This window comes from Lampetra fluviatilis, chromosome 25 (assembly GCF_964198595.1).
Source record: "Lampetra fluviatilis chromosome 25, kcLamFluv1.1, whole genome shotgun sequence".
Taxonomy (NCBI): Eukaryota; Metazoa; Chordata; class Hyperoartia; order Petromyzontiformes; family Petromyzontidae; genus Lampetra; species Lampetra fluviatilis.
In genome coordinates, this window is record NC_136299.1 from 8,028,445 (window position 1) to 8,053,081 (window position 24,637).

The 24,637-nt window shown below is 51.1% G+C and overlaps 1 protein-coding gene across 5 annotated transcripts in view; it reads right to left on the reverse strand.

The window, feature by feature from the left end:
* Positions 1 to 24,637, reverse strand: part of SAMD4A (sterile alpha motif domain containing 4A) — a 51,499-nt gene that overhangs the window by 14,711 nt on the left and 12,151 nt on the right. For 2 of the 5 annotated variants that reach the window (XM_078868181.1, XM_078868179.1), the window contains exons 3-5: positions 1,750 to 2,096; positions 1,295 to 1,520; positions 402 to 854 (exon numbers count right to left, since the gene is read on the reverse strand). In XM_078868181.1, coding sequence (XP_078724307.1) covers positions 402 to 854; positions 1,295 to 1,520; positions 1,750 to 2,096 — 1,026 coding nt within the window. Of the gene's footprint in view, positions 1 to 401; positions 855 to 1,294; positions 1,524 to 1,749; positions 2,097 to 24,637 lie in introns of all 5 variants that reach the window. The other 3 variants (XM_078868180.1, XM_078868178.1, XM_078868182.1) reach the window with 2 other exon arrangements.

Genomic DNA, 24,637 nt, shown 5'->3' on the forward strand with positions numbered 1-24,637 from the left:
TGGCCCAAGCGCTCTAATCCTCCGAGCCACTTGCCCAACATCGTTGCAAACGTGGTCAGCGCAGGGGGCCGAGTGGCTGCAAGGGTCTCACGCGAACCCGTAGGACGTACAAACCACGGAAGGCCAAAAAGAAACCCCGAACCTCGGGATTATCCGCGATGCTGGCTCAGCCGGACGCATCAAGTACCGCGCGCCTCCTCCGTGCCATAACTTTTTTCAGTTTGTGGTCCTTCCCCCCCACCACCTCCGATTATCACAGCTGTCTACATACGGTGAAAAAGAAGTTCTACGTGCATACACACACACACCAACAAGATCCACTTAACCATTTCATTCCAAACCTCCCAAAGCAGTCCACACCGCGTGGTTCAGCGGAAAGCCGTGCACGCCCGCACTCTCACCCCTCATGCCCGTGCCCTCCTCGTGGAACGTGTTCCTGTTCGATGCCCCCGGCAGAAGGATCAGATCCTCCGGGTGCTCGCTACCTCCGCTGCCCGACGACGCCACGCTGCTCTGCGGGGAGAGCGGCGCGTGGTGGTGGTGGCCGTGGCCGTGCGGCAGCGGCAGAGGAGGAGGAGGAGGCGGAGGCGGCGGAGGAGGCCCATGGTGGTGGTGGTGGTGGTGGTGATGGTGGTGGTGCGGCAGGGAGTGGTGGTCGGAGGAGACGTAGTGCTGCTGCGTGGAGGAGGACGAGATTGTGGAGGAGGGAGAGATGCCGCTGCCAGTCGAGCGCGGAGGCCGGAGGTCTTCGTGGGAGAGCCACTCGTTGGAGAGGCCCACGGTGGACAGGGAAATGGGTGGGGTGAGCGACACGGAGCGCTTCAGGGAGCCGTGCTGGGTCTGTCCCGACAGAGCTGCGATACACACAAAGACCCCCCTGTTTAGCCTCAACAGACTTGGAGAAAGTGCTGTTACAGAGCACCTATAAAGGCTGGAACGGCACAACAAGGGGGTGGGGGAGATGGCCAGCACCACGCCCAACCGCATTTGACTCCCTAGTAGCAATGTTTACACACTGCTCCAGGTACTCATTTTTTAGGCCGAGTCGACCTAAGGGAGGCCCAGGAAAGGTTCAGATAATCGTCACTGGTGTAGGCCGTGAGCGGGAATTTAACTCTGGTAAACGGGTTCGTAGGGCGGTGCGCTAACCACTACACGACTGCTCCCCTTGGACACGCACACACACAGTGAAACCACAGCACTCTGGCGACGGTCGAAACGATTTCAAACTCGCGTCTCGACACGGCAACATCAGCGGCTCCGCTTCTGTCTCCGACAGCCACGTGGCGCTCACCAGGGTTGGTGGTGTTGATGCCCAGGCTGTTGTACGACGGGGAGTTGGTTCCCGGCGCAGCCTGGTGATGCCCGTTCTCACCGAGCCCGCCGTGGTCCTGCCAGCCGCCGCCGAACTCTCTCTGCTGCTGCTGCGGCTGCTGTTGCTGCTGCCACCCGTTGAGTTTGCTGCCACCAGAGCTTTGCCTCTGGTGGTGCGGCTCGAAGGTGAAGCTTGATGCCGTCGACTGCTTGGGGGAGGGGGGGGGGCAGAGAGATACGTACAACCGCGAGAAACGATAATAAATTATTGGAGTATTTATTTGGCGTTACACTGCTACGTTGACAGTGGTGGTGCACAAACGCAAATTTGTCATTGGGCCACTTCACAAAAGCGGGGCGAGTTTAACCACCACCCCGGGGGGGGGGGGGGGCTGGATGGCCCCCGTGGAACCGGAAACCCACAAGCGAACTTACCGCGGGATGATCGTGTCCACTCCCACCGCCGCCACCGCCACCGCTCCCGCCGCTGTACGACGTCACGGGCCCCGGCACGGCCACCCGCTCCTCGAGGTGCGAGAACCAGCCGGCGAGCGAGCCCCGGTCCTCGAGCGAGACGGCCGGGTGGATGAGCGCGAACGAGAGCAGCTGGCGGCTCTCCTCGACGCGGTGGCCGCTCTCGATGGCGTGCGCCAGCACCCCCGGCAGCAGCTTCATGTACTCGGCCTTCGCCTCGGCGTTGCGCGGCTTGAGCAGCGGGAAGTGGGTCAGCAGCAGCGCCAGCGCCTTCTCCTTGGGCTCCTGCCACCACTGGCTTACGCAGGCTGAGCGCGCGCCGGTGACGGTGGGCGGGCGAGTGGTGCGTGCGTGGGGGGGGGGGGGGCGCATGTGGGCGAGGAGTAGGCGTGCGAGTGGGTGGGTGGGTGGATGCGTGGGCGGGTGTGAATGTGCGTTCATGGGCGGTTGGATGCGTGCACGCAGGTATGTGGGTGGGCATGTGCAGGTAGGTGGGATGGGTATGTAGGTTCATGGCGGGGGTGGGGGTACGCGCATATGAGGAGTGTGGTCGCGTGCGTTTGCGAGAGAGACAGACAAGGGCAGCAATCTTTAGACAGTCATACTTCCACACAGGTGGTCATTACAAGGCACGTTATGAACGGTTATACATTTTTAAATGCCTGGTGTGTACTCTGCATTACTGGTGTAACAGATTCACGGACGATGCATATTGAATTGTTCGTGTTGTCGGCCAATGACAACTTGCGGCAATACAATATTTCGGTAAAGTCACGTAGATAGAAATTAAATAATAATAGATTACGACGTTTCGATTGCAACACAAGCAACAATCACCAGGTACAAATGAATGAGTTTACCATGTTTGTATTCTCATTCATTTGTACCTGACGATGGTTGCTTGTGTTGCAATCGAAACGTCGTATTCTATTAATATTACTACATTTCTTTCTACGTGACCTTACCGAAAGAACCAAAGAGTAATTCCTGCAATCTTAATTTTAGAACTTTTGTGACTGCAGGAATTATTATTTGGTTCTTTCGGTTAAGTCACGTCTAAAGATAAAATAATAAATTAAATTAAATAAGTAATTCCTGCAGTCACAAAAGCTTCGAATCTAATAAACCTCACTGTTGAACCAACATCGAACTCAGATTCCATTTTTGAAATGGAATTCGATCAATCAATTTGTGGCAAATGCAGAATAAATCCCCGTTTGCATGAGGACATCGCACGGAGTGGTGGTGCTGCTGCTTTGGTTGAGCACACTGCCCTCTCTTAGGGCCGTCCATAAATGACGTCACGCGATTTTGGAAGATTTTTGACCCCCCCCCCCCTTCGTCACAAAAAGTCAGACCCCCCCCCCCCAAAGACGTCACAAAGCTCTGCCCCCCCCCCCCCAAAAAATAAAAAAAACTTGCTGCCAATCGCTTTAAACTATTGTCATTGTAGTGCGTATTTAATGTGGCGCTGCACTCTGATGTTGCAGGAGAAAACATTTATAAAAAAAGTCTATTTAATTAAGTAGAACGTGTCTATTTATTTAAAGTTGCGCATTTTGATGTAACGTCACATTTCTCAACCCCCCCCCCCCCCCCGGGTGCGTGACGTCATTTATGGACGGCCCCTTAACCCAGGTGACTCAAATTTGACTCTCAAACCAACCACAGCTAACACACCAGTGGTGAGTGATGGCCATACCACTTCTGGGGGAGGGGTGGGGGGCAGGCTCCCCCCCGCCCACACCGTTATATTATGCATCACCACTTTGAGTTAAGGACACACTTGCTAAAGAATCCTTTGTCTTTTCTGGCGCACATTCGCAATTTTCTGTCAACAGCCCCCCCCCACCCCTCCTACACAACCATCATCAGCAAAGCACTCGATGGGGTTCACCTTCACACAAGTGAAACGTGGAAACGTGAGCGCACAGACTCGTATGCACGGAAACAGGCACACGCACAAAAACAAAGAGACCCCCCCCCGTATAGCCTTAACAGAACATTGGGGCAAGTGCTGTTAGCGAGCACCTATGAAGGTTGAAAACGGGTAGGCAGCCAGCAACCATGCCTGGCCGCCTTTGACTCTCCAGGTGCTGATGTTTTACACACACACACCGCCCCAGGTACTCATTTGAGAGTCGAGGCTGAGTCGATCTAGGGGGGAGCCTCAAGACTGGTTTAGATAATCATGAAATATTATTGGTGACCGCAAGCGGGAATTGAACTCTGGGTCGCCGGGTTCGTAGGTGCAGCGCGGCAACCACGACACACACACGGCGATGTTCACGCCCATAAACTTGAGCAGTGACACAAAACATTAAACTTAAGTGTCCGCCAAAGTACACAAGCACGACACACGACACGCGCACACACACACACGCAAGCTCATCCTAGTTTGTTCGAGCGCGTGTGTGTAGCCTGGCAACAATGTGCTACCACCATTTCCTCATTTGCCACGCTCCTGTATGTACATAGTTATTTAAAAAAAACAAATACTGGAGGTGAAATGGAAATCTTTTGACAATGTTAAAGTGGTTTCTGGCCTCTTTCCAAAATCAGAAATCTTTCAGCAGCAGCTGACATCACCCCTCGTGCCATCTTAGACCCTACCAGCCAAACACAATAAAGACAAAGATCACCCATATAGCATAAACAGACTGTTGGGGCAAGTGCTGTTATCGAGCACCGATGAAGGCCGGCACGGCACACGAGGGGGTGGGTGGGCCAGCACCACGCCCGGCCGCCTTTGTCTCCCTCGTGGTATTTTTTTGTTTTACACCACGGCAGGTCATCGTGAGGCAGTGTCGACCTAAGGGAGGCCCAAGGACCAGTTCACGTAAAATAGGTCACCTGGTGTTGGCCGTGAGCGGGAATCGAACCCTCAGGTTCGTATCTCAGCCCGCTAACCGCTACACGACGACCTCTGCCCTACCCAGCCAGCCCCGCAGCACAAACACCTCGCGTACAAACAACGTGGTGGCACCACACACCAGTCTGACCCCACACCAGCTCTCACATCTGTACCCATAACCACACACACATCATTCTTTCCAGCCTGGCTCTACTCACGGCAAACCGTGATGCTAGAGAGCATCTATTCAGGTGGGCAGCGAGCATGTAAAAACACAAACGTGACGGCACGGCAAACGCCCTACGCACTAATAACCGGGAAAAAAAAGCTAACAAAATCAGAGCACAGGGACGCGTGCACGGACAACGGTAAAAACAGAAAACTCCAACGTTGCAAAGGCATTTTCACGTGTGCGATAATGCCCCAGTGGTTTAATTGGCTTGTCATTATCAGATGATCCTGCTTTCACCGGGTCACTACAGTGGATTTAGCAGCATCATTTTAGGGTCTCCTCCCCGTGGCTCTTTTACTGCTACCATCTCGCCCGCGAACTTCGCACCTTGACATACGTGCGCTAAATGCCAAGGGCTCATTCCTCGCAGGCCGAGAGAAGCGAGGCGACAGGGGCCGGACAGAGCGTCCCCCCGCCTTAAAAAAAAAGCGCTCCCTCTCTGCACTCAGATTCGTGCCGACGACAGAAAATGAGCTTACGAATAACCACCACCACCGCCGCCAGACGGTGACATCGATAAAAAAAACACCAACGTGGTCTGGTTATAGTCACGGGCTTGCCAGGCTCCGGATTTCGCGCGAGAGAACGGGAACGCGAGGGGGGGGGGCGCACGGAGCCCCGAGGCATCTGTGACCGCCGCGCGATATCCCGTGCTCCTGCACAGCCAACGAGCCGTTAGTGGGGGGGGGTAGGGGGGTGCACCGACCCCACTCGAGCGACAAATTCCACCGTGGGACGGCAGAGACCGCGCCGCTCAGAGCCTCCTTGCACAGTAACGTATTCATGAGCCGTCAGGAATGTTTTTTTACGAGATTCTTTTTACACGTCGGTTTGGGAAAGCACTATTATGGGACGGAATCGATTTCTGGGCTAGCCACCCGACTAGAGGCCAAGGCATTAACATCGGCGGTGTGTACAGCCATTTAAACAACGGGCCAATTCCAGTAGTAGTAGGTTTTTACCCTTTTAAACTGGTACAAAACTGACACCTTTATTCAAGGCATCATGTTTGGAATAACCACAACACAAGTAGTCAAAAAAGCAAACAAAAAGAAGCAACTCTGATAATGATAATAATATGCACTGTCCTTGAAGTTGATTGGTCCACACCCGAGACAGCTTTCTTTAGAGCCTAGTCCCCATTGGTGTTGGACCAGATGACACCAGAAGGCGTACAACTCAAACACAGTGCAATATCAGAGTATTGAGAGCTCGGGGTAAGCATTTACACTATGAGATCTCTTTTACCAGTGGCAACATATAGTAGTAGGTTTTTACCCTTTTAAACTGGTGTCAGTTTTGTACCAGTTTAAAAGGGTAAAAACCTACTACTCAGGGGTGCAGGCTGCGGCATGGATACCGTGCAGGAAAAATTCTGAATGTGTCGGGGATTGTCGGGAAAAAAAATAATCATAAAATGCAAATACTACAACCTGCAAAACAAATGCCAAACTACAACCGCACGCGAAAGCCTCAGAGGCGTGTACATGCGATCTTTTGTACGTTTATGGTCATCTCGTGCATTGTGCCCCGAAGGGACCTATTCAGTAACCGATAACTTATACTATATTATCTGTCATTCATCAGCATCTTCTCCTTCTCCTGGATAGACGTCCCTCTCACCAGGAGTTCAACATTCCTTGGCTGCCACTCCTTTATTAGTCTTGTCCATCCAGCATCCCTTCTGGCCATCACGGGTCCTGCCCAAGTCCACCTTTCCCAACAATCCAAATTTTGCCACTTGTGGTGCCATGGTGGTGAGAGGTCAACTACCTCACGTGGTATACAGGAGGTCGTGAGTTTGATCGACCCCGAATGCCTGCATATTTGCATGTTCTCCCCGCGGTGGTGTGGATTTCTCACATTTAGAATCAACATGCGTTTAGAGCATTTCCACATAAGCCACTTCGTTGCGCTATCATTTGTGGTCAGGTCACGTCTGAAAAAGAACTATACGGCAGAGTGGGCTTTGCCTGATGAAAAAAAAAAGCTGTAAGTTTAGCAGTATTATTAACGCGAGCACGTTCTCCAATTCACGAGTTCCTCTTCCCAGGTCTCAACGTTATTCCAAAGCGCAATTCATTATTAAGAAGATTAATTCGCCGTGCGGACTTGCGAGTGCCTCGGCACACGACGACCCTTGGCAAGGTACGCTTCAAAAGAGAGAGAGAGAGAGCCTTGCGAGATTTTCCATCCATCACTGGGTGGCAGGGGAACGTCGAGGGGGAAGGGGAGACCATCCCCCCCCTCCACCTCCACTGCGAGCCAGCAGCTAGGCGTGAAGGCAAGGTTTTGTTCTGTCAAAACCTCTCGCTTACCCACCCCTGCCTACCACCACCACCACACGTGAGGATTGACAACTTTACACGCTAATAAATAATTAGATACTCCACGCGGCCGATGGGACGTACGAGAATAAATGTATTTTAAGCGGAGGGACAGATGTGAAAGAGGCGAGAGTTGGGCTTATTTTTGTTGTGAATTATTTCTCCATGGACATGGATTCATTTTTTTATTTTTTTTATTTATTAATGTAGATTTGCATATACCAGGGCACTTTACTGCCTCCGCAATATTCCCCACAATTTCAAAGTGCCGTTCAAGTTAACGGTTCCAATGCCCAACTGTATCTACTCACGTTTTAGCCTAGAGGGACTGACCCCCCCCCCTCATGGCAGGCATCCTGTGCGGCACAAGGCGACGCAGCACTGGCCTGCAAGCGGGCATTAGTCTGCCGGCAGGGGATGTTATTGGTTCTTTCAATCAAGCGATTTTTTTTCTAATTTAGCAAATCTAGACCACAACGCCAGCACACGTGGCCTACTACACTTTATCAAAACAAACGTCACGGCATCTTTAACGTCCGCATGACCATGGTTGCCCCTACAGGTGGCCGAGAGTCCTTCAATTCAAATTTATGCACGAGGGTTTGGATAAACTGGATACACTTTTTTAATCATGAAAGGCAAAGGGCATCATTAATGACGTGCGTGGCAGTTTTTCCAACTTGCGCTCACCCAACGGTAACACCTCGGCTCCCTTCACCACCAACCCTCCCATCAACATCATCATCATCAACAACTCTCCTCCTCCTACCCCTACCCCAGAACCACAAAGCACAGCTCCCATTTCTTTTTTTTTGCATTTGACAAGAGGCCGGGCGGAAACGGCGGCATTGCCAAAAAATGCCGATGGGAGAGAGAGCGAGAGAGCGAGGAGAGAGAGTGGGGTGCGGGGGGGGAGACAAAAACCGTTTGCAGATGTGGAGCGAGTTTCGTTTTTGCGCAGCGCCTGGGCTCTGCGTTAGCAGAGCGAGGAGCAAATTCACGTCTCCCCTCCCACGCTCCGTCTCGAAGATTCGGGTGCGAGTCCTTGAAACCTATTGTTGCCGTTTCTTGGTCGCGTGGCGTAATGCCATTTCGTTTGTAAAAAGTCCGTCATCCGTCTGGGTCGATTGTTACGGAGGCACAACGAGTTTGTTGGTACTTCTCGCTTGCACCGTCTCGTGTACCGCAAGTTTTTACACACCTAAACGCACTAACACGTTGGCCTAGCGTGGCTGCCATGGGGCCCGGTGCATGGAATTAATTGGCGTTGGCTGCGAGCAGGAACCCCCACCCGCCCCCCCCCGCTTCACAAATCAGCATTTTATCTTAGACTGGAACAGGAATACCATGAGCTACGAAGCTTTTTTTGCACAGACGTCCACCATGGGCAGAGCACGACACTCACTTCTCCCCAATCACACAAAACAAACGATGCACGAACCGTCATCACCAGACTTCAAAATCAAAACGCACCGAGGTTAGAAATGCACACTGGCCCAGCGCAGCGTAAAGGTCGAACTCATGGATTCGGTGGAAAAGACTGCCGGGGTTAGGGGGGAGGGGTGCGGGAGGCAGCGAGGAGCGAAGGTTGGCTCGGAGGGCTTGGCTGGTGGGAAGCGGCTAGAGCAGTGCTGCTGCGGGGGTGGGGGTGGAGGGGAGGGGAGGGGAGAGGTGGGAGCTGGCGGTGGGTGGCTCGGCATTCTTGGGATTCATTGGGAAATGCCCCCCTGGCTCAAGACGCCAGAGCCGAGGATACCAGATGGGATATCAGGAGCCGGCACTTTCTGCAATTCCCATTCAATGCAGACGTTCAAAGTTTAGACTTCTCCCCACCACGAGGAGAGAGTTTTAGAGCCCTGGCGAGGAGAGTATGTTGGCCTACTCTTCCAAAATGGCCAGACGTTTTTTTGAAAGACTATGGAGCAGTTAAAAATTAATAAAACCAAAACCCTGTAGGACCTGATACTTCAGCTCATTGGCCCTGCACTGCTTAGAATGCTGTACGAAACACCTCCCTCCCCACCCCTTGCAAGCCACTCACATCGTCGTCATCATCATCATGAGGCAAGCCCAGGAACGCTCGGGGGAGGCGTGAGCCACCGTGGCGAGGGGCAGGAGGGGTGGGTGGGTGAATCCATCGGCAACGAGAAACCCACTCAAAATCCTACAATGGACAGACACGTGTAAAGGAATCTCAGGCTCGCCGCCCTCGCCCTCCACAAATGAAAATGAGATGGCAAGAGGTGGGGGGGGAGTAACGCGTCAGGATTCCAGAGGACGTAGCGAGACTTTGGGAGGCGGCCAAGGATGCCAGCGAGGGACACGCACAATTTGAACTTGAAGTGCGGACTCCATTGCAATTCTCAAACCCTCAAAACAGGAAAACGAAAAACCACAGAAAAATGCGACCTAGGTCGGGGAGGGGAATCATTTTTTTTACAATCCAGATGGGGGCCCTTAAAATCGGCATATAGGAAATCACGGTAAGAGAAGCCCCCCCACCCCCACCACACCACTTTTTGGCCAAATAAAAATCTTAAATACAACAATAAAACAAATGTTTAGAGAACGATTCGCGGAAAGTTTCAACAACGCCAAGCGACTGCTGCGGATAATCGCGCGCTGCGAACGTCCTGCGTTCGCCTCACTCCCACCGACCCCCCCCCCTTCGTTCCTAAACGAGCGCAGAATGAAAGTGAACGCTGTACAGCAAGGAGCGTGTTATAGAGACGTCATCAGGAAGGAGGTGGCTGGAAACGAAGAGGTGGTTACACAGCCAGGTTTACGAACCGACTTACTGAACCTGCTGCCATCTCCTGGGTCACAACAGCTTTGGGCCAGGGGTGTGCAGTTGGTGGGGGGAGGTGAGGACTAAGAACATCGCAGGTGGGAGGGGTGCTGGGCGGGCGGGCAACAGGGGAGGCGATTAACCCTCCCTGGTTGGATCCACCACCATCAACCGGTGAACACCACCACCAGTCTCACGCGGTCATCATCATCAGAGGGGAGGCGTGAGCCACGGTTGGGAGGGGCAGGCGAGGGGTGGGCGAGTGCGTTAATCCATCTCTGGGCAATCGCGAATCCTCGAGTATTCCCGAGCTGAGAGAGTGCCGTGCCAAGAGTCGGTGTGAGCGGGGAACACCTTCCCCCCTTTGTTATCAAGGAGCCCCCCCCCCACCCCCCCGGCACGGGAACAATTGAACCGGCGGTGCCGATGACGACGATGGGGACTTGCGCGTGCCGGCCGCAACGGAACGTTTTGTGTTTTTGTTATTTTTACTTGCTAAGTTTTCACTTATTTTTGTTTTATTACTTTATTTTACATAAGCCCACGTAACAAAAAACGCTTCCTGGAATTATTTCCGCGCGGCGGAGGTGCTGTGGAATTTTGGGTCGGGATGGCATAACAGCGTTGGCCATTTAAATATTATATATAAAAGTTATTATTATTATTCTGGAACAACCACTGTCAATCGATCAACAGGTGAAGGCCTCCCAACAAGACCATGCCCTATTTCCACGGTTCCCTCGCATCTACCCCACACTTGTTCCATTGGTAACATTTGCTAATGCATTGTTGCGAATACCTCCAGTGGCCGAGGGGGCGGTCAACTGAACCCGTTGCGTGCAATGAATACGAACGGAGATGTTTAGATAAAAAAAATTGCCAGGAGGGATGATGGGGGGGGGTTAATTCGCCTCATCTCGCTCTACCACAGCCACACACCTGAAGAGATGCCAACGCTTGTGTTTTAGGCTAAAGGGAGTACACAAAAATCGAGACAAACGAGACCAAACAAACAAACACAAAAGCAAATGCGACAGAAAAAAAAGACAAACACTTTCAATCAAATCGCTGGGAATAGGAAATTGCCCTCATGCTTTGGGTTGAAAAATGAAATTCGTTAAACGGTTCGCTCGGTGGCGAGATGTTAACCACATCGCCTGGTAGACAGGAGGTTGTGGGTTCGATCCCAAGCTTGACGCCTGTATATTTGGAGTTGAGTGTGCTCCCTCCATGGTTACGTGGATTCTCCTCCAGGTCCTCTAGTTATTCCCCTCCACGGTTAGAAACATGCATTAGAGAGTATTTTGCTGCGATAAATTTGCACGCAAGCCGCTTATTTGGGCGATCATGTGGCCAGATCGCTTCTGAATACAAAGAGCCTTACCTGGTAAAATAGAAATAGTGCCCTTTTTTACACCTGATGAAGGAAGCTTGTGTTGCCCCCAAAACGTCGTGATTTAATAGATTTATTTTCATTTACTATTATTTTTTACCTATGTGACTTTACCGAAATGAATCCTTGCAGTCATGAAAGCTTCAAATCTAGAATTAAAGTTTAGTTTTTGATAGTATCACCCGCACCCCTCGCCACTAAACATTGCATCACACGTCAACGACAGCCACAATACACCTCCTCAAAAATAAAGTGCATCAAAATAAAGCACGTGCATTCGAAAGCTTCATGTATTTTTTTGGAAAGCTCAAAACGACACGCTGCCAATTTGTGTACGCGTGCGTGGGCTGCTCTCTGGCAAAAATTGTACACGCCTACCCCCACCCCCCTTGGATGATAACAGGATGTTGCCGCAAGAGATTTCCAAACGGTAAAAATCCTACGGCGACGGAATAATTTGCCCCCAACCCCCCCCTTTTGCGCACACGCGGCTTTACGCGAGGAACAAAACTATTTACTCTGGAGCAGATCCCAGCCCCCGCGGCCGTCCAATTCGGCCTCGTGACGATTCGCCACGCACACACACACACATCACCCGCGACGACCCTCGATTCGGCGTTGCGATTCACGATCGCCGTTCAGTGGGAAAGAGTCGTCGATACCACCGGGAGAGGGGGGGGGTCTCGCTTTGATTACCGTCCGGGTGCCACCTTGCGTGCCGTCAGCGTCATCGGTATGGCCTCGTCGTCCAAACCGTCAGTGTCATTAAAGGACTTGTCATCTCATCTGTAGGTAGGACGAACTTTTTTGACACCGTACGTAGCCAATCGCGCTAAAATCCTAGTTAGTCTCATTTGCTTCCCATAGCATAAATACATACGACGCTATGGACAAATCTGAATTTTAAATACGTTTTTGTTGTCAAGCGCGACGAGCTTCGAAAACGACGCATCCGTCACCCGCCGGCACACTTCCATAGAGCTGCAAAACTCGATTGCCACGGTGGCGTCGTGGATTAGAGGGGGTTCGTCGTGCCAGCGACGCAGCCGGAGCACCACTGCTGCGATGCCAAGTTCAAGCCTTCGGGCTGGCGCCCATCACGGAATTAATGTGCTATACACTTCATATCATGACATCTTAGTCATCCAATGAGACCTGGGGGTCTGTCCCCCTTGGCCTACTGCCGGCAAGCCACAGGCAACTTCACGTGGCCTGAAAGTGCACCGAGCCTGGCAAAGCGCCGTGATGATGACGTCGTCGCCACTCGGTGGCAAGTGGCAGATATTAGATCGCTTCCAATAATAAAAGTGAAGCTCTTGGAGAAGGGCGAATGGAAGCAGATATAACAGAGCTACAGTCAAGATCTTTCCATTGACCTAGAGTCCACACATGGTAGAGGGCAGCACTTTATATCCGAGATGGCACAGCTAGTGTGGATTAAGTGGCCTCGTGAACGGGACTGCAGATGTGGTTTTACGGCATCGTCTTCCCGAGCTACTCGGCGACCACAAAAAGGTGGTGTACACGCGCAGCGCGAGGGAGCTAGGTGGGAGCTCGGGAGCGGGAACTCCGCCGCCGACATCGTGCGGACGATGCAACGCTTGAAAAACGAGAGAAAAAAAAATCAGGAGGGGGAAAAAAAAGAACGCAAGGAGACGTACATAGAATCCTGTGGAAATAATTATAATTTAACATTTGGCCAAAACACTCACACCGTGCCCTCTCCTTTCTCTCTGTCTGTATTGGGGCGTTGCCTACAGGCGGGATTCAACGGGATTCCGACGAAGCAGCACAGCACTCCCGGAGAGCTACGTTGGTTAAAAAAAATAACAGAACGCCTCAACCGCAGGCCCATTTCTCTCTATCACCTCGCCCTTCGTCTTGCGTAACAATGGTCGGCTCGAGAATAGCAACTCTCAAGTCTCAAACAACAAAGAGCAAGCAACCTTTAACAGACGACTCGCTTGGGGAGTGGTGGTGGTGGTGTCGGTGGAGCAACTGTTAAAAAGGCCAAGCACGGCACAGGAGGGAGTGGTGCAGTCAGCGCTACGCAAGCCCGGCCCACCTTCATCTCCCCAGCTGTGATGTTAAAACAGACGCACAATATCGGGTACCCATTTAAACGGCCGAGTCAACCTACATTACACACGATGGAGGCGTCCACGACCTGTTTAAACGTTTCACCGCCGTTATTGATCGCGAGCAGGAATCGAACGCGGGTTGCCGGGCTTGGAGTGCAATGCACCCACTGCATCACCGCTCCCCAGTCGTAGTATCGGCACATGGCAATGACAATGTCCGTGTTCTCCGTCTTTTGGCTGCTTTGCCACACACCATGCTACTTTTTTTATATTTTACCAGGGAGGACCCAGGAGGTATGTAACTATTTTCTTCAGAAGCAACCTAGTCACAAATAATAGCTCAAAGTGGCATATGTGTAAATTTACTGCAGCCAAATGTTCTAAGACGGCATGTCGATTCGAAAACGGAGGGAAAACCCGGAGGATGCGAGCACGGGGAGAGAGAGAGAGCACGATGCAAACTCAAAATGTCCAGTGTTAGGCTCAGAGTTGAACCCACAACCGCATGTGCAGGCCGGTGCTCCCACAACAGGGATCAAACTCTGGGGGCGCCCCCCATCGTCAACACCGCGGAGGAGACAAAGGCGGAAGAGGAGAGGGAGCGAGGACGTGGTAGCAGGAGAGCGCGCGCGTACAGTACAAAGCCTCTCGAGCACACTCGCTTGCCGTGCGCCGGTTTACAGGACGCCCGAGCAGCCTTTTATTATAGCCAGAGGCATGCAAACGGCGAGTATTTTATTTGCGGAATGGCTATGTTTAGTGAAGAGGAGGGGGTGGGGGCGGCCTGCAAAAAAAAGGGGAATTTAAAAGGGCGGCTCTCGCTAGGAATAGGTCGACCTAAAAATACGACCTCGACATCGTGCCGTCGTCGCAGGGACGCCGGCCCCTTTAAATGGTTATATTCACGGGAGGGGAGAGAGACGACGCAGGAGCTTCTCTTCGCTCGCCCGCGAGAAGCGCTTTGGCAGGAAGGGGTCGGGGGGGGCAAGCGCAGGTGGCAGGCCGCTCGTGCCCCACGGCGACAAGGGCCTTGGGGTTCGATTCCAGACGCGTGGCGTGCGGAGTTTGTAGGTTTCTCCCCCTGGCTCTGGCATGGGATTCCGCCGGATTCTCCAGTTCCTCCCATTAGGTGAAAAGGGGGAAAACACAAAAACACACCTCGTATTGACCATGCATCCCAATGCTGAAATATGACCTGTAAATTACTCAATTGAGATTACACAGCAGCATAGCCCCCCCCCCCCCCCCCCGACTGCCAAACCGTTGACAAGATCCTCCTAAAGGGAGACATTTGAGATGGGCTTTGCTGGGTAAACAAGCCTAATAATATAGCAATAACCTACCGGTGTGGTGTCAAACCACCAAGGCTGATGATGCAATGCATAAAGATTCAGGACAAAATTATTCTTGGAAGTGGCCGGGTGGCTCTGGAGGGCCCATCCGGCACTGCCGACATCCGTCATCGGTTCTAATCCAGGGCTCGGCCACGTGCGATTACGATTAAACCAGAGCGAGTCCGAAGTCTCAAATCGGGTCACCACTGACCGCACAACAAAGTGGTTCCCGCACGACGTTCAGCCAAATTCCTGCTCCAAGAATTCAAATATCGGTTTGACGGCAATGCAATGAACATTCTCACATGCAGAGCGAGTGCCAAAGTGCTACCCCCCACCCCACCCCTCAACTGTGTGGGCCAGAGGCGACTTGGGAAAGGGGAGCTCAGGTGGTAGCCGTGATATCCGCTTCTGTTGGCCGTTATCTTGCACCGCTCTGCGAGAGGTCGGAAATTGATTCTTGTCTCACAAGAAGATGCCGAGAGAACAATCCACGGCGCTGTCCGTAGCATAACTGCATGGATCAGAGAGAGAGAGAGCAGAAAAACAACTAAGCAACTCAAAAAATAAGCTGCTGCCATGTGACACCAGGCGTGCGAGAAAGATGCTGGGAATTCCGTGGCAGGACAGGATGAGCGATGCAGAAAGTCAGGAAGAGGAGGAGTGTTGTAGGTAGAAGACGGAAACGGTTGTGTTGGGTGGCACACGGGAAGGATGGATGGGGGTAAAGACCCATCGCCGAGACGGGGACTGCAGCAAGCGCCACGAGTCCGGCGGACCCAAGGGGAGGAAGGCCTCCGGGCCAGGTGCTAAGATAGTGTCAGGGCAATCTTGGAGGTGAGCGCGTCGACTCCGTCACATCTCGCAGCTGCTCCAGAGGGGTGAAAACGTTGGCGAGACGAGGCTGCATCAACAGCTTTGGCCATGATAATTGTTTTTTTACCCTTTTATCTGACAACAAAACTGACGCCAAAAGGCCTTTTGGCGTCATCTGGTCCAACACCATGTGAGACTAAGCTCTAAGGAAAGCGGTCTCGGGTGTGGACCAATCAACTTCAAGGACAGTGCATACATTATCAGTGATGTTTTTCTGTTTGCATTAGGACTGCAGGTATTGTGGTCTATGCAAACATGACTCCTCGTAAAAAAACGTGTCAGTTTTGTTGCCAGATAAAAGGGTAAAAAAACAATTATCATATTTTTTACTGGCAAATGAGGTACCAATGGTGTCAAAGCTTTGGCCATATTACAATCGCCTGGTATGATTTGGAGTTTGCATGTTGCTTTCCCCATGGTCGCATAGATCGCTCCGGTTCCTCCAGTTTTCTATACCCAATTAGAATGAACATGTGTTTAGAGTATTTTTCTGCTCTAATTGTCCACAAGCCACTTCTCGTTGGGCTATCATTCGTGGCCAAATTGCTTCCGAAAAAGAGCTATATAACTCAGTGGGCCGTACCCGGCAAAAAAAAAAAAAAATTTGTTTAGTTTTCTTGATCTTATTGATTTATAAACAGCCGATTGTGGGGGGTGGTATAAGGTAGAGGTGAGGGAAATCCTTTTCATTCGGAAACTTAATTTGCAGTCCCAACAGAGGACTGGTTAAAGCACGACCTTGCTCCATCAGTTCACGACAGTTCAATTTACACGATAACAGTCCAATAAAATCTACCCCAGGGAAAAATTACAAAAAGTGTGCAGTTCGCCAATGAAAATAGGATGTCAAATACCGTGCAATACCGTCAGCTGTAATAGAGTGGGTTCAATGCGCATCAATAACATTTAAATATTGCAATCACGCACGAATTTTATTACTTAAAGAACCGGTCGACACACGGGGTTTCCCTGCTAACGAAGTGTGGGCAGAGTTATTAACTCCCGTTTACAGCCGTGACATCATGGTAGCAACGGTAACGGTCCTACGGCCGGAGCCAGAACACCCATAGTGACTTCTGGATTAGGGATGGGCAAAGCCAACATCTAAGCCCAGGGATTTGATCTCACGACCATCCAAATTACAAGCCACAGTACTTGAGTACCACTACACCACATGGCAAGATTCATCATCTGTGATAAATATACTGCTGGATAAAAGGCCCCCACTCACAATTTTTTATTTTATTTCTTATATTATACAATTCAAAAGTAATCGAAGGACTAGCTTCTTACGTTGGCCAACACCAGCGCTGCAGCGAAATCCATTCGTACCAAAGGCCTCGCCTCTCTCCCTGAAGGAACAAAATGTTATCAGAGCACGAGAGTGAGAGAAATAACGACGGGAGATCTGGTAGTGCTCCGTGAAAAGCTCGGCCTTGTTCACATGTGGAACGGGTTAGTCGTCCCTTTCAGGGAGTTTCCTGGAAGAATCTGTGGCTTTTAAGAAAGAAAAAAAAAATCGGCGCCAAGTGTCCGTGGCAAAGAAACAAAAGAAAAGTTCAGTTACCGCCCCCCCCCCCAAATCCACATTTCTTTCCTCGCGGCATTTCACATTTCTACTACTTGCAAACAGGAGATGAGCACCACATAAATGCTCATGCGAGCAAGAAATCACCTTGACAGTGTATTATACGCACGTACATAAAACACACACATGGGGAGCGGAAGTCTAGGAGGTTATAGCACGCGCTGGATTACGAACCTGGTATCCAGCGTTTACATTTTTGCTCACGGCCAACACCAGCGACGATTGTTTGAACCAGTCCCAGGCCTCCAAGAGATTGACTCCACCTCAAATGATTACCTGGTGCAGTGTTTAAACATCACACTTGGGAGACAAAGGCAGCCAAGGCAGGAGTGGTGTTGGCCACCCACCCACTCGTGTGGCATGTCCACCTTCATTTTTGGTGCTTGCGAACAGCATTTCCCCCCCAACAGCCTGTTAAGGCGATACGGGGGGGGGATCTTTATCCTTGGATACAACCAGTGGCCAGGCTGAAAAAAACCCATCAACTTGCTAAAGAAAAATCACAGCAAGCCAAAAACTAGACTTAAACTCCGCAACTCAAGGTGTCCCGGGTCTGTTGTTCGACACCATCATTTTACACACGCCCACCCAAATCAGAGCCACCTCAAAAACAAAAACTATTTGCACTGCGGTTGATGCTAGAAACTAGTGATGCTAGCAACGCCACCACACCAGCCAGCGCCCCAGCACGCCTCCCCGCCCCCTGCCACACCAACTCTGTAATCTACGAACGCAGCCTCACGCATTCATCCTTCCATTTTTAGCATTTCCCTCGTTAGAAATACCGACCTCCGCAACATCTCCGGGAATGGAGAAGGCACGCGTTTTGGCACAATAAGTGAGTCACTTTTTAAAAAAAGGGTTCGAGCAAATCTGGAATATTTTTTTTATTTATTCCAAAAATGCCTACAGAAATAAAGTCACCGAAAAACCATGGGACAGTCAGAAATAAACGCAGCGTAGGAATAGCAGCAAGGAACAAAAAAAATTCATAAAAATGCCACCGCCCTCCGTTTCCCAAACCGGCAACCCCCCCCCCCATGCAACCTCACGGCCTGAACAGTGAAGGCAACAACTCTAAGTAGGAGCGAATGACAGAGGGACGTAGCAGGGCCAAATCTGGTCACTGGATGGCCGAACCCAACGGCCGCCGAAATACTGCAGTGCCGGGGTCGGAGGGCACGCCACGTGGCCGATGGGGGACGGTGCGACGATGACCAGGAGATGACCAACATTAAAAAGAAGAAAACCACAGCAGAGCGGGAGTTGTCACAAATGTGTCTGGCAAGCAGACACGGGATCGCAAAAACAGGCCGCGCGGTGGCGACGCTACAGAGGGAATCGGCCGCCACGCTGGTCGAGAATGCCGAGGACGCACCGCGAGAGCCCAACGCACCGCACTCCTGTACAGTTCGACCCAGCCAGGCAGGGACTTTTCCTCCCAGTGCTAGCAAGGAAAAAAAACACGGGCCACACGCAAAACAGATGGGGCAAACACGGCGGCACCGCTGTCACAACCCTAGCAGAGCCGGCCCCCAAAACAGAAGAGTCTTTTGAACAAAGCTGGGCGACCCAACGCTGGCACCGCCAAGTCAAACACGACTCCGGTCTGTGACGGGGGGGGGGCAGCAAATATTTTGGTTGTGACTTTAAAGAGAGGGAAAGACCTTGTGTGTAGATGCCTGTTTGTGTGCGACTGTGCGTGTACGTGTGGAGCGGTCAGCGCGATGCGCTACCAACCCGGTGGCAGAGTTAGATTCCCGCTCACGGTCACTGACATCAGTGATTATCTGAACCCGATCCTGGGCCTCCCCCTAGGTCGACTCGGCCTCAAAATGAGTTTCGATTTAAAGCTTTCAAAATGAGTACTTGGTGCGGGTGTGTAAGCATCGCCACTGGGGAGACAAAGGCGGCCGAGTGTGGTGCTGGCCACCTATCCCCTCGTGTGCCATGCACCAACCTTCATTGGGTGCTCGTGAACAGCACTTGCCCTCACAGCCCGCACTGAGCCACACGGGGAACCTTCGTCAGTCTCCGTTTGTAATGGAGAGGGGTGGCACGGCGATTTAATTGTATTTGTGTACGTGGGTAACGAACAAACATTTCAGCCTTAAGCCGATTTACAAGTACAACCCAGCAACGCAGTAGGTCGCTTGCACAACGCCGCTACAAACCCGGAGGCTAGAGTTCCATTCCCAACCACGACCAACACTGGCGAAAATGTGGCGGTGAGATTGACGCCATTACTAATATAACGAGCCAACAATGCGTGTGTGCAACGCGCGTGACGTCACTCCACGTCCACCAGCCCACCTTATTAATAATCACGAAGAGGGTGGGGTCCTCCACATGGACCCCCGTCATTAATAACCATAAACAGGTGATGAAAAGTAAAGCTAGTAAAGAAGTCAATGCAGCAACTAATATAACGAGCCAAACAAGGCCGTGTGTGTGTGTCCCGCGTGTGACGTCACTCCACATGTGCCCCCCCCCCCCCCCCATTATTATTCACGTGTGCCTGGATTTCTTGACAAACGCAGAAGGTCGAGCGGCTATGATAATTTTTTAACGCAAATTTGCTTTCGATTTTACGTATCTTCATAGAAAGTGAAGGAAACAAACAATTCTACGCCGCATCGGTGTGCATTTGGTGCCTTTATTTATTCCTTCGGCACGTCCAACAAAATGGTAAGTCTACTTTACGCTTCCAAATTATGCTACAATAAACATTTATCTGCTACTTTGCAGACATTGCATCGAATTCCAATTGTTTTCAACCCCAGCGAGCGAAAGCGGAAGATATATCAGTATCAAAGCGGTGAATTTCAAGTAATTGAACGTCTGTTAAATACATTACGTCAGGTTTTATGACAGTTGCGTGCAACAACCACTGCCATTAATGCAGTGCTGCGGTCAAATGCCGAGGTGTTTTAAGACTTCCTTTTGGTGCAACATTCACTGCCATTAATACAGTGCTACAGTGAAATGCAGTGAAGTGTTTGACGACATTCTTTTTTCAATAGTCCCTGCCATTACATTTAGACAAGATAAAATTATACTGATCAATTTATTCGTAACTCTAATGCTTTTCTTTGGTCTCCGTTATTTGCCAAGTTAGTTCAGACAGTATCAGCACTCTACTTTCTTCACCCTTCACCATCAAGCGTCCATCGGTGAAGATCAATTTGTCAGTTAACAGCTGCAGGCGATTTTAAAACACAGTGCTAAAGTGAAGTTGCGTGTTTTTTCAAATTATACAGCCACAGAGATTGTTTTCCTTTGCAACGAAGGCGAAATCGTCTTCATCCCGAGAATCAACCCAGCTCCAAGTGATGTCACTCTTCCTTTCCTACTGAAACGACGACAAATTCCGATAATTCCTGCGTATGCGATGACGATGAACAAGTCGCAGAGTCAGCCTTTTGAAAATGTGTGTATTTATCTGAATGGACCCGTATTTTCCCATGGCCAGTTGCATGTGGCTCTGTCGAGATATAAACATTCTCAGCGGATCAAAGTTTTCATCAAGGATGGCCAACTGCAGGGAAACCTTTTGAACAGTGATAAGAGATTCGCACAAAACATCGTATACCGATAAATCTTCCAAAGTCCATTTCATTTAATAAGTTAAGCATTTTCTTTACGTGCTACATTTCCTAATAAAATTAACAAAAACACAATAAAGCATTAATTTACATCTTGACTTAAAGCGTTCGTGACTGCAACAATTAATATTCTTTGGGTTTTTCGGTAAAGCCACGTAGATATAAAAAATAACAAAAATCAAAATCACGTTTCAATCGCAACACAAGCAATCGTCTTCAGGTAAAAAAAAAGATTGCTTGTTGCGATCAAAACGTCATGATTTAGATTTTTATTCTACCCAAGTGGCTCTACCGAAAGACCCAAAGAAAAATATTAATTTACATCTTTAATATTACAGCTTCCGTCCCAGGATGTCCTAACAAGCTAGTTTAGGTAAGAATATGGGAAAGGTGCAGCCCTGCAATTGCTCTGCTCATGCCACTGCTGGCGAAAGGGCTTCTGCAAAAGTGAACTCTTAGAGGGTATATTATTTTACTCTTCCACGCTTACCACTGTCAGGGCGAGTGATGGCCGACACACAAGCAAGTGGAGTGACCAACACCGCACCCGGCCACCTTAGTCTCCCTTGTGGCGATATTTACACACATCAGAAACCCATTTTAGGCTGGGCCGCCCTAGGGGAGGCCCAGGACCGGTTCAGCTAAAACAAAAAAACGCCACCTAGTATTGGCTGCAAGCGGGAATCGAACTCCATTCGGTGGGTTCGTAGCGCAGGGCGCAAAACCGCTACGCCACCACTCCCCGCATTGTACCATCTCACCGCTATCCACCGCCGATCGAAACTTGCAAAGTCTGAAAAATCGTTCATCACGCAAGAGCGCCGTCCCAAGTCAAATACGATGGGGCGTTCAGAACGCAGTCAACGCCAGCAAATCCCATTAGGTATTCCCACCACAGCAGAGCCCCGATCTTTCTTACGCGACGGTGTTTCCGTCGGCATTTCCTTATCGGCAATGTTGTGTGCGTAGCCATGTGCAAATACGACGATGCAATTGCAGTAAGACACCATTGCCTTTATTATTATCATCATCATCAACATCGCCATGAGGAAGTATTTATGCTGCCAGCGTTTCAAAGCTGCACAAACTTCTGCGGAATTATAATTCTTTAGAAATGGACGCCATTGCTTGCAACGGGCTACATAAAAAAAATGGGCAGACTCAGTTGCATTGACCGCCGATGACCGAGAGCCCCGTGTGGCACGGGGTAGAGTCCATCAGTCGTGGCCAAACCACCACATGGCAGAGGGGGCAGGAAGGGAACGATTGACAACCTCCAAACACTTTGTATCAAACTAGATTGTATCCCCCCCCTCCCCCACCGCGGTTTAGTTTTTCCTTCATTCCTCAATTAACATTCCAGCGTGCCAGCGGCACGGGGCTGGCACGAACCAGACGACTTTTTCCATTCACAAATTTCCTAAGAGGCGGCGGCGTGTGACAACGCCCCGCGCGTTGGAGAACAGACCCTGGGAATATGACGTCACAGAACGAGTTCCAACTGCTCCCCCCACCTACAATGCGCGGTATGGTGTTGTGTCCAGTCCATCACGTTTCTCCTCTCGCTTGCTAGAAACTCTTGCATGCAACAGGGCTAACCATGTCAACGCAACACCCCCACAATCAACTTGGAATTGGCCAAACAAGGGTCGCAGAACACGATGCTAAAAAAAAAATCGGCCGAACATAAAATGCAGGGAAGGATAGCGTTGGGAAAGTGTTCAAACATCGCAAGTGAGCAACGAAAAGTAAATTGGCCAAACATCTCAAATGCTCTGCACGCGGAGATTTCGGAACGATTATCGCGCCCGCAGCCACCGCCACTGCGGCGAGTGGTGGTTGCAACCCCGCCCCCTCCTCTCCGTGCCCCCCCACTCACTCCCGCAAGATTGCTTCCAAAAAGGTGGTGGGTGGTGGCGGCTCTTCGACGAGGATTCGCGGCGTTTAGTCGCAGACGGCAAATCCCCGGCATGTGCGGCGACCGCAGACCGAGTCACAGCTGCCGTAGGGGATGGCGCCGCCGCAACGGCGACGCCGCCGCGAACTCCGCCGATGACGAGTCGGCATCCCCTCCCCACCCCGCACCGATCGGCACGCAGAACGGGCGGGCGGGCGTATGGCCGGCCGGCGACGCGTCCCAGCAGCTGTACCGCTGCTGTGTAACCGGCCTAACCACGGCACGGGCAGTCATCTACGAACCAGATGCCGCCGAATGCAGCCAGATTGTACAGATGGCACACGGCAATCCTGTTTCAGTAACAATTATCATTGTTACTGAAATCTAGCGACCGATAATTATATATCGGTTGACTACGCAAGTAAAAGCGTTCCCACGTGTGCCGCTGTACAGGAAGGTCATTCATTGGCAGGGCATCGATTATTTACAGACTTAAATTGGCCAATTGCTCCAGCTCTGATCTAGTACACGAGGGACCATTCAGCTGTTCTGCAGGGGGACAAATAATAAAGTTGTGCTCATGGGCAAGCCACGTGACTTTGTATGTCACGTGTACAAACACAGGGGGGGGGGGGGGGGGAAGGTCACGGCGTCATAAGATCGGTACTGGCAAACCGCTAAAAATCTGCCTCGAGGTCTCACTTTCATCCTCACCAACGGCATTGTCATCCCACTAATCTTGAGCTCTCGTCTGCAGCTCGCACGTCTCTCCCCATTGTAGAGCCATCATCGCCAATCTGCATCTCTGCACATCCTCACGGAGGAGAGGCCCACAATAAGAGCCTTCCCTCCGTAAGCCACGTCTGTCCCGCAGGCAACCAGTTGAAAAATAAGCCCGCCCCGAGCCCGATTAGCGCACGTGGACGGGAGACCGTCTGCACGGGGAAAAAAAAACAGGCGGCAGATGCCCAACTTGGGGCCACAAGGTTACTAGGAGAGGACACACAAATTGATTCTTGAAGCAATGTGTAGCTTTGCGTCGTTAACCCACTCAGGTGGGGTATGTTCTCCAGAGCCTCTGGTTCCCCACCTCCCTCCCCCCACACGAAGCCAAATCTCACATTAACGGAATGGGCTTGTTGGGCAATACGAGGCATTACCATCCTCATTTGTTCGTTATTTAAGCGCAGGGGGTCTTCTACCGAGCATAGGCAGTCTGTTAGGGTAGATGCAGAGTATTTTACGATTACTTGAATGTTTTCATACACAATCATAATAATATCACACTTCACCCGGCAACGAACTCGAGACTTGATGCGTCTCACTGCTTTTCAAAAGGAGGGTCCCCGCTACATTGGAATTGACCAAATATCCAACCACACACGAGGAAGGGATGGGGGGGGGGCTAGAATAACAAGGCCAGTGGCACAAAATGGATTAAAGAATTCATTGCCGAATTGCCATCTCCTGGGTGGTAATGACGGGAAGGATCATTAACAAATTAACAAGCATTTAAGGAGTGTTGCCTGCAAACAGGGAGGCCCATTCAAACAGTCCGAATCCAAGTCCCCGTGCTCGAGTCCAAAGAAATTCATTAAGTTGGCTTTCCCACCGGGCACTAAGATTAATTTCCAACGCATTTTCTCAGCGGGGCGAGCACTTTGCAAGACGCACGGTGCCGTTCGCGAGCCCACGCATGCCGCGGGGGGGGGGGAGGGGGTGTCGAATTGATGCAGAGAGTGGTGGGAGGCTGGGTGGAGGAGAGAGAGAATGAATGGGAATGTCGGCCAAGTGGTTGGAGGCGGAGGGGGGGTGTAGAGTGAGAAGGTAAGCGAATGTATGGCTCCGTTGGGCTAACGAAAAGGCATTTGGGC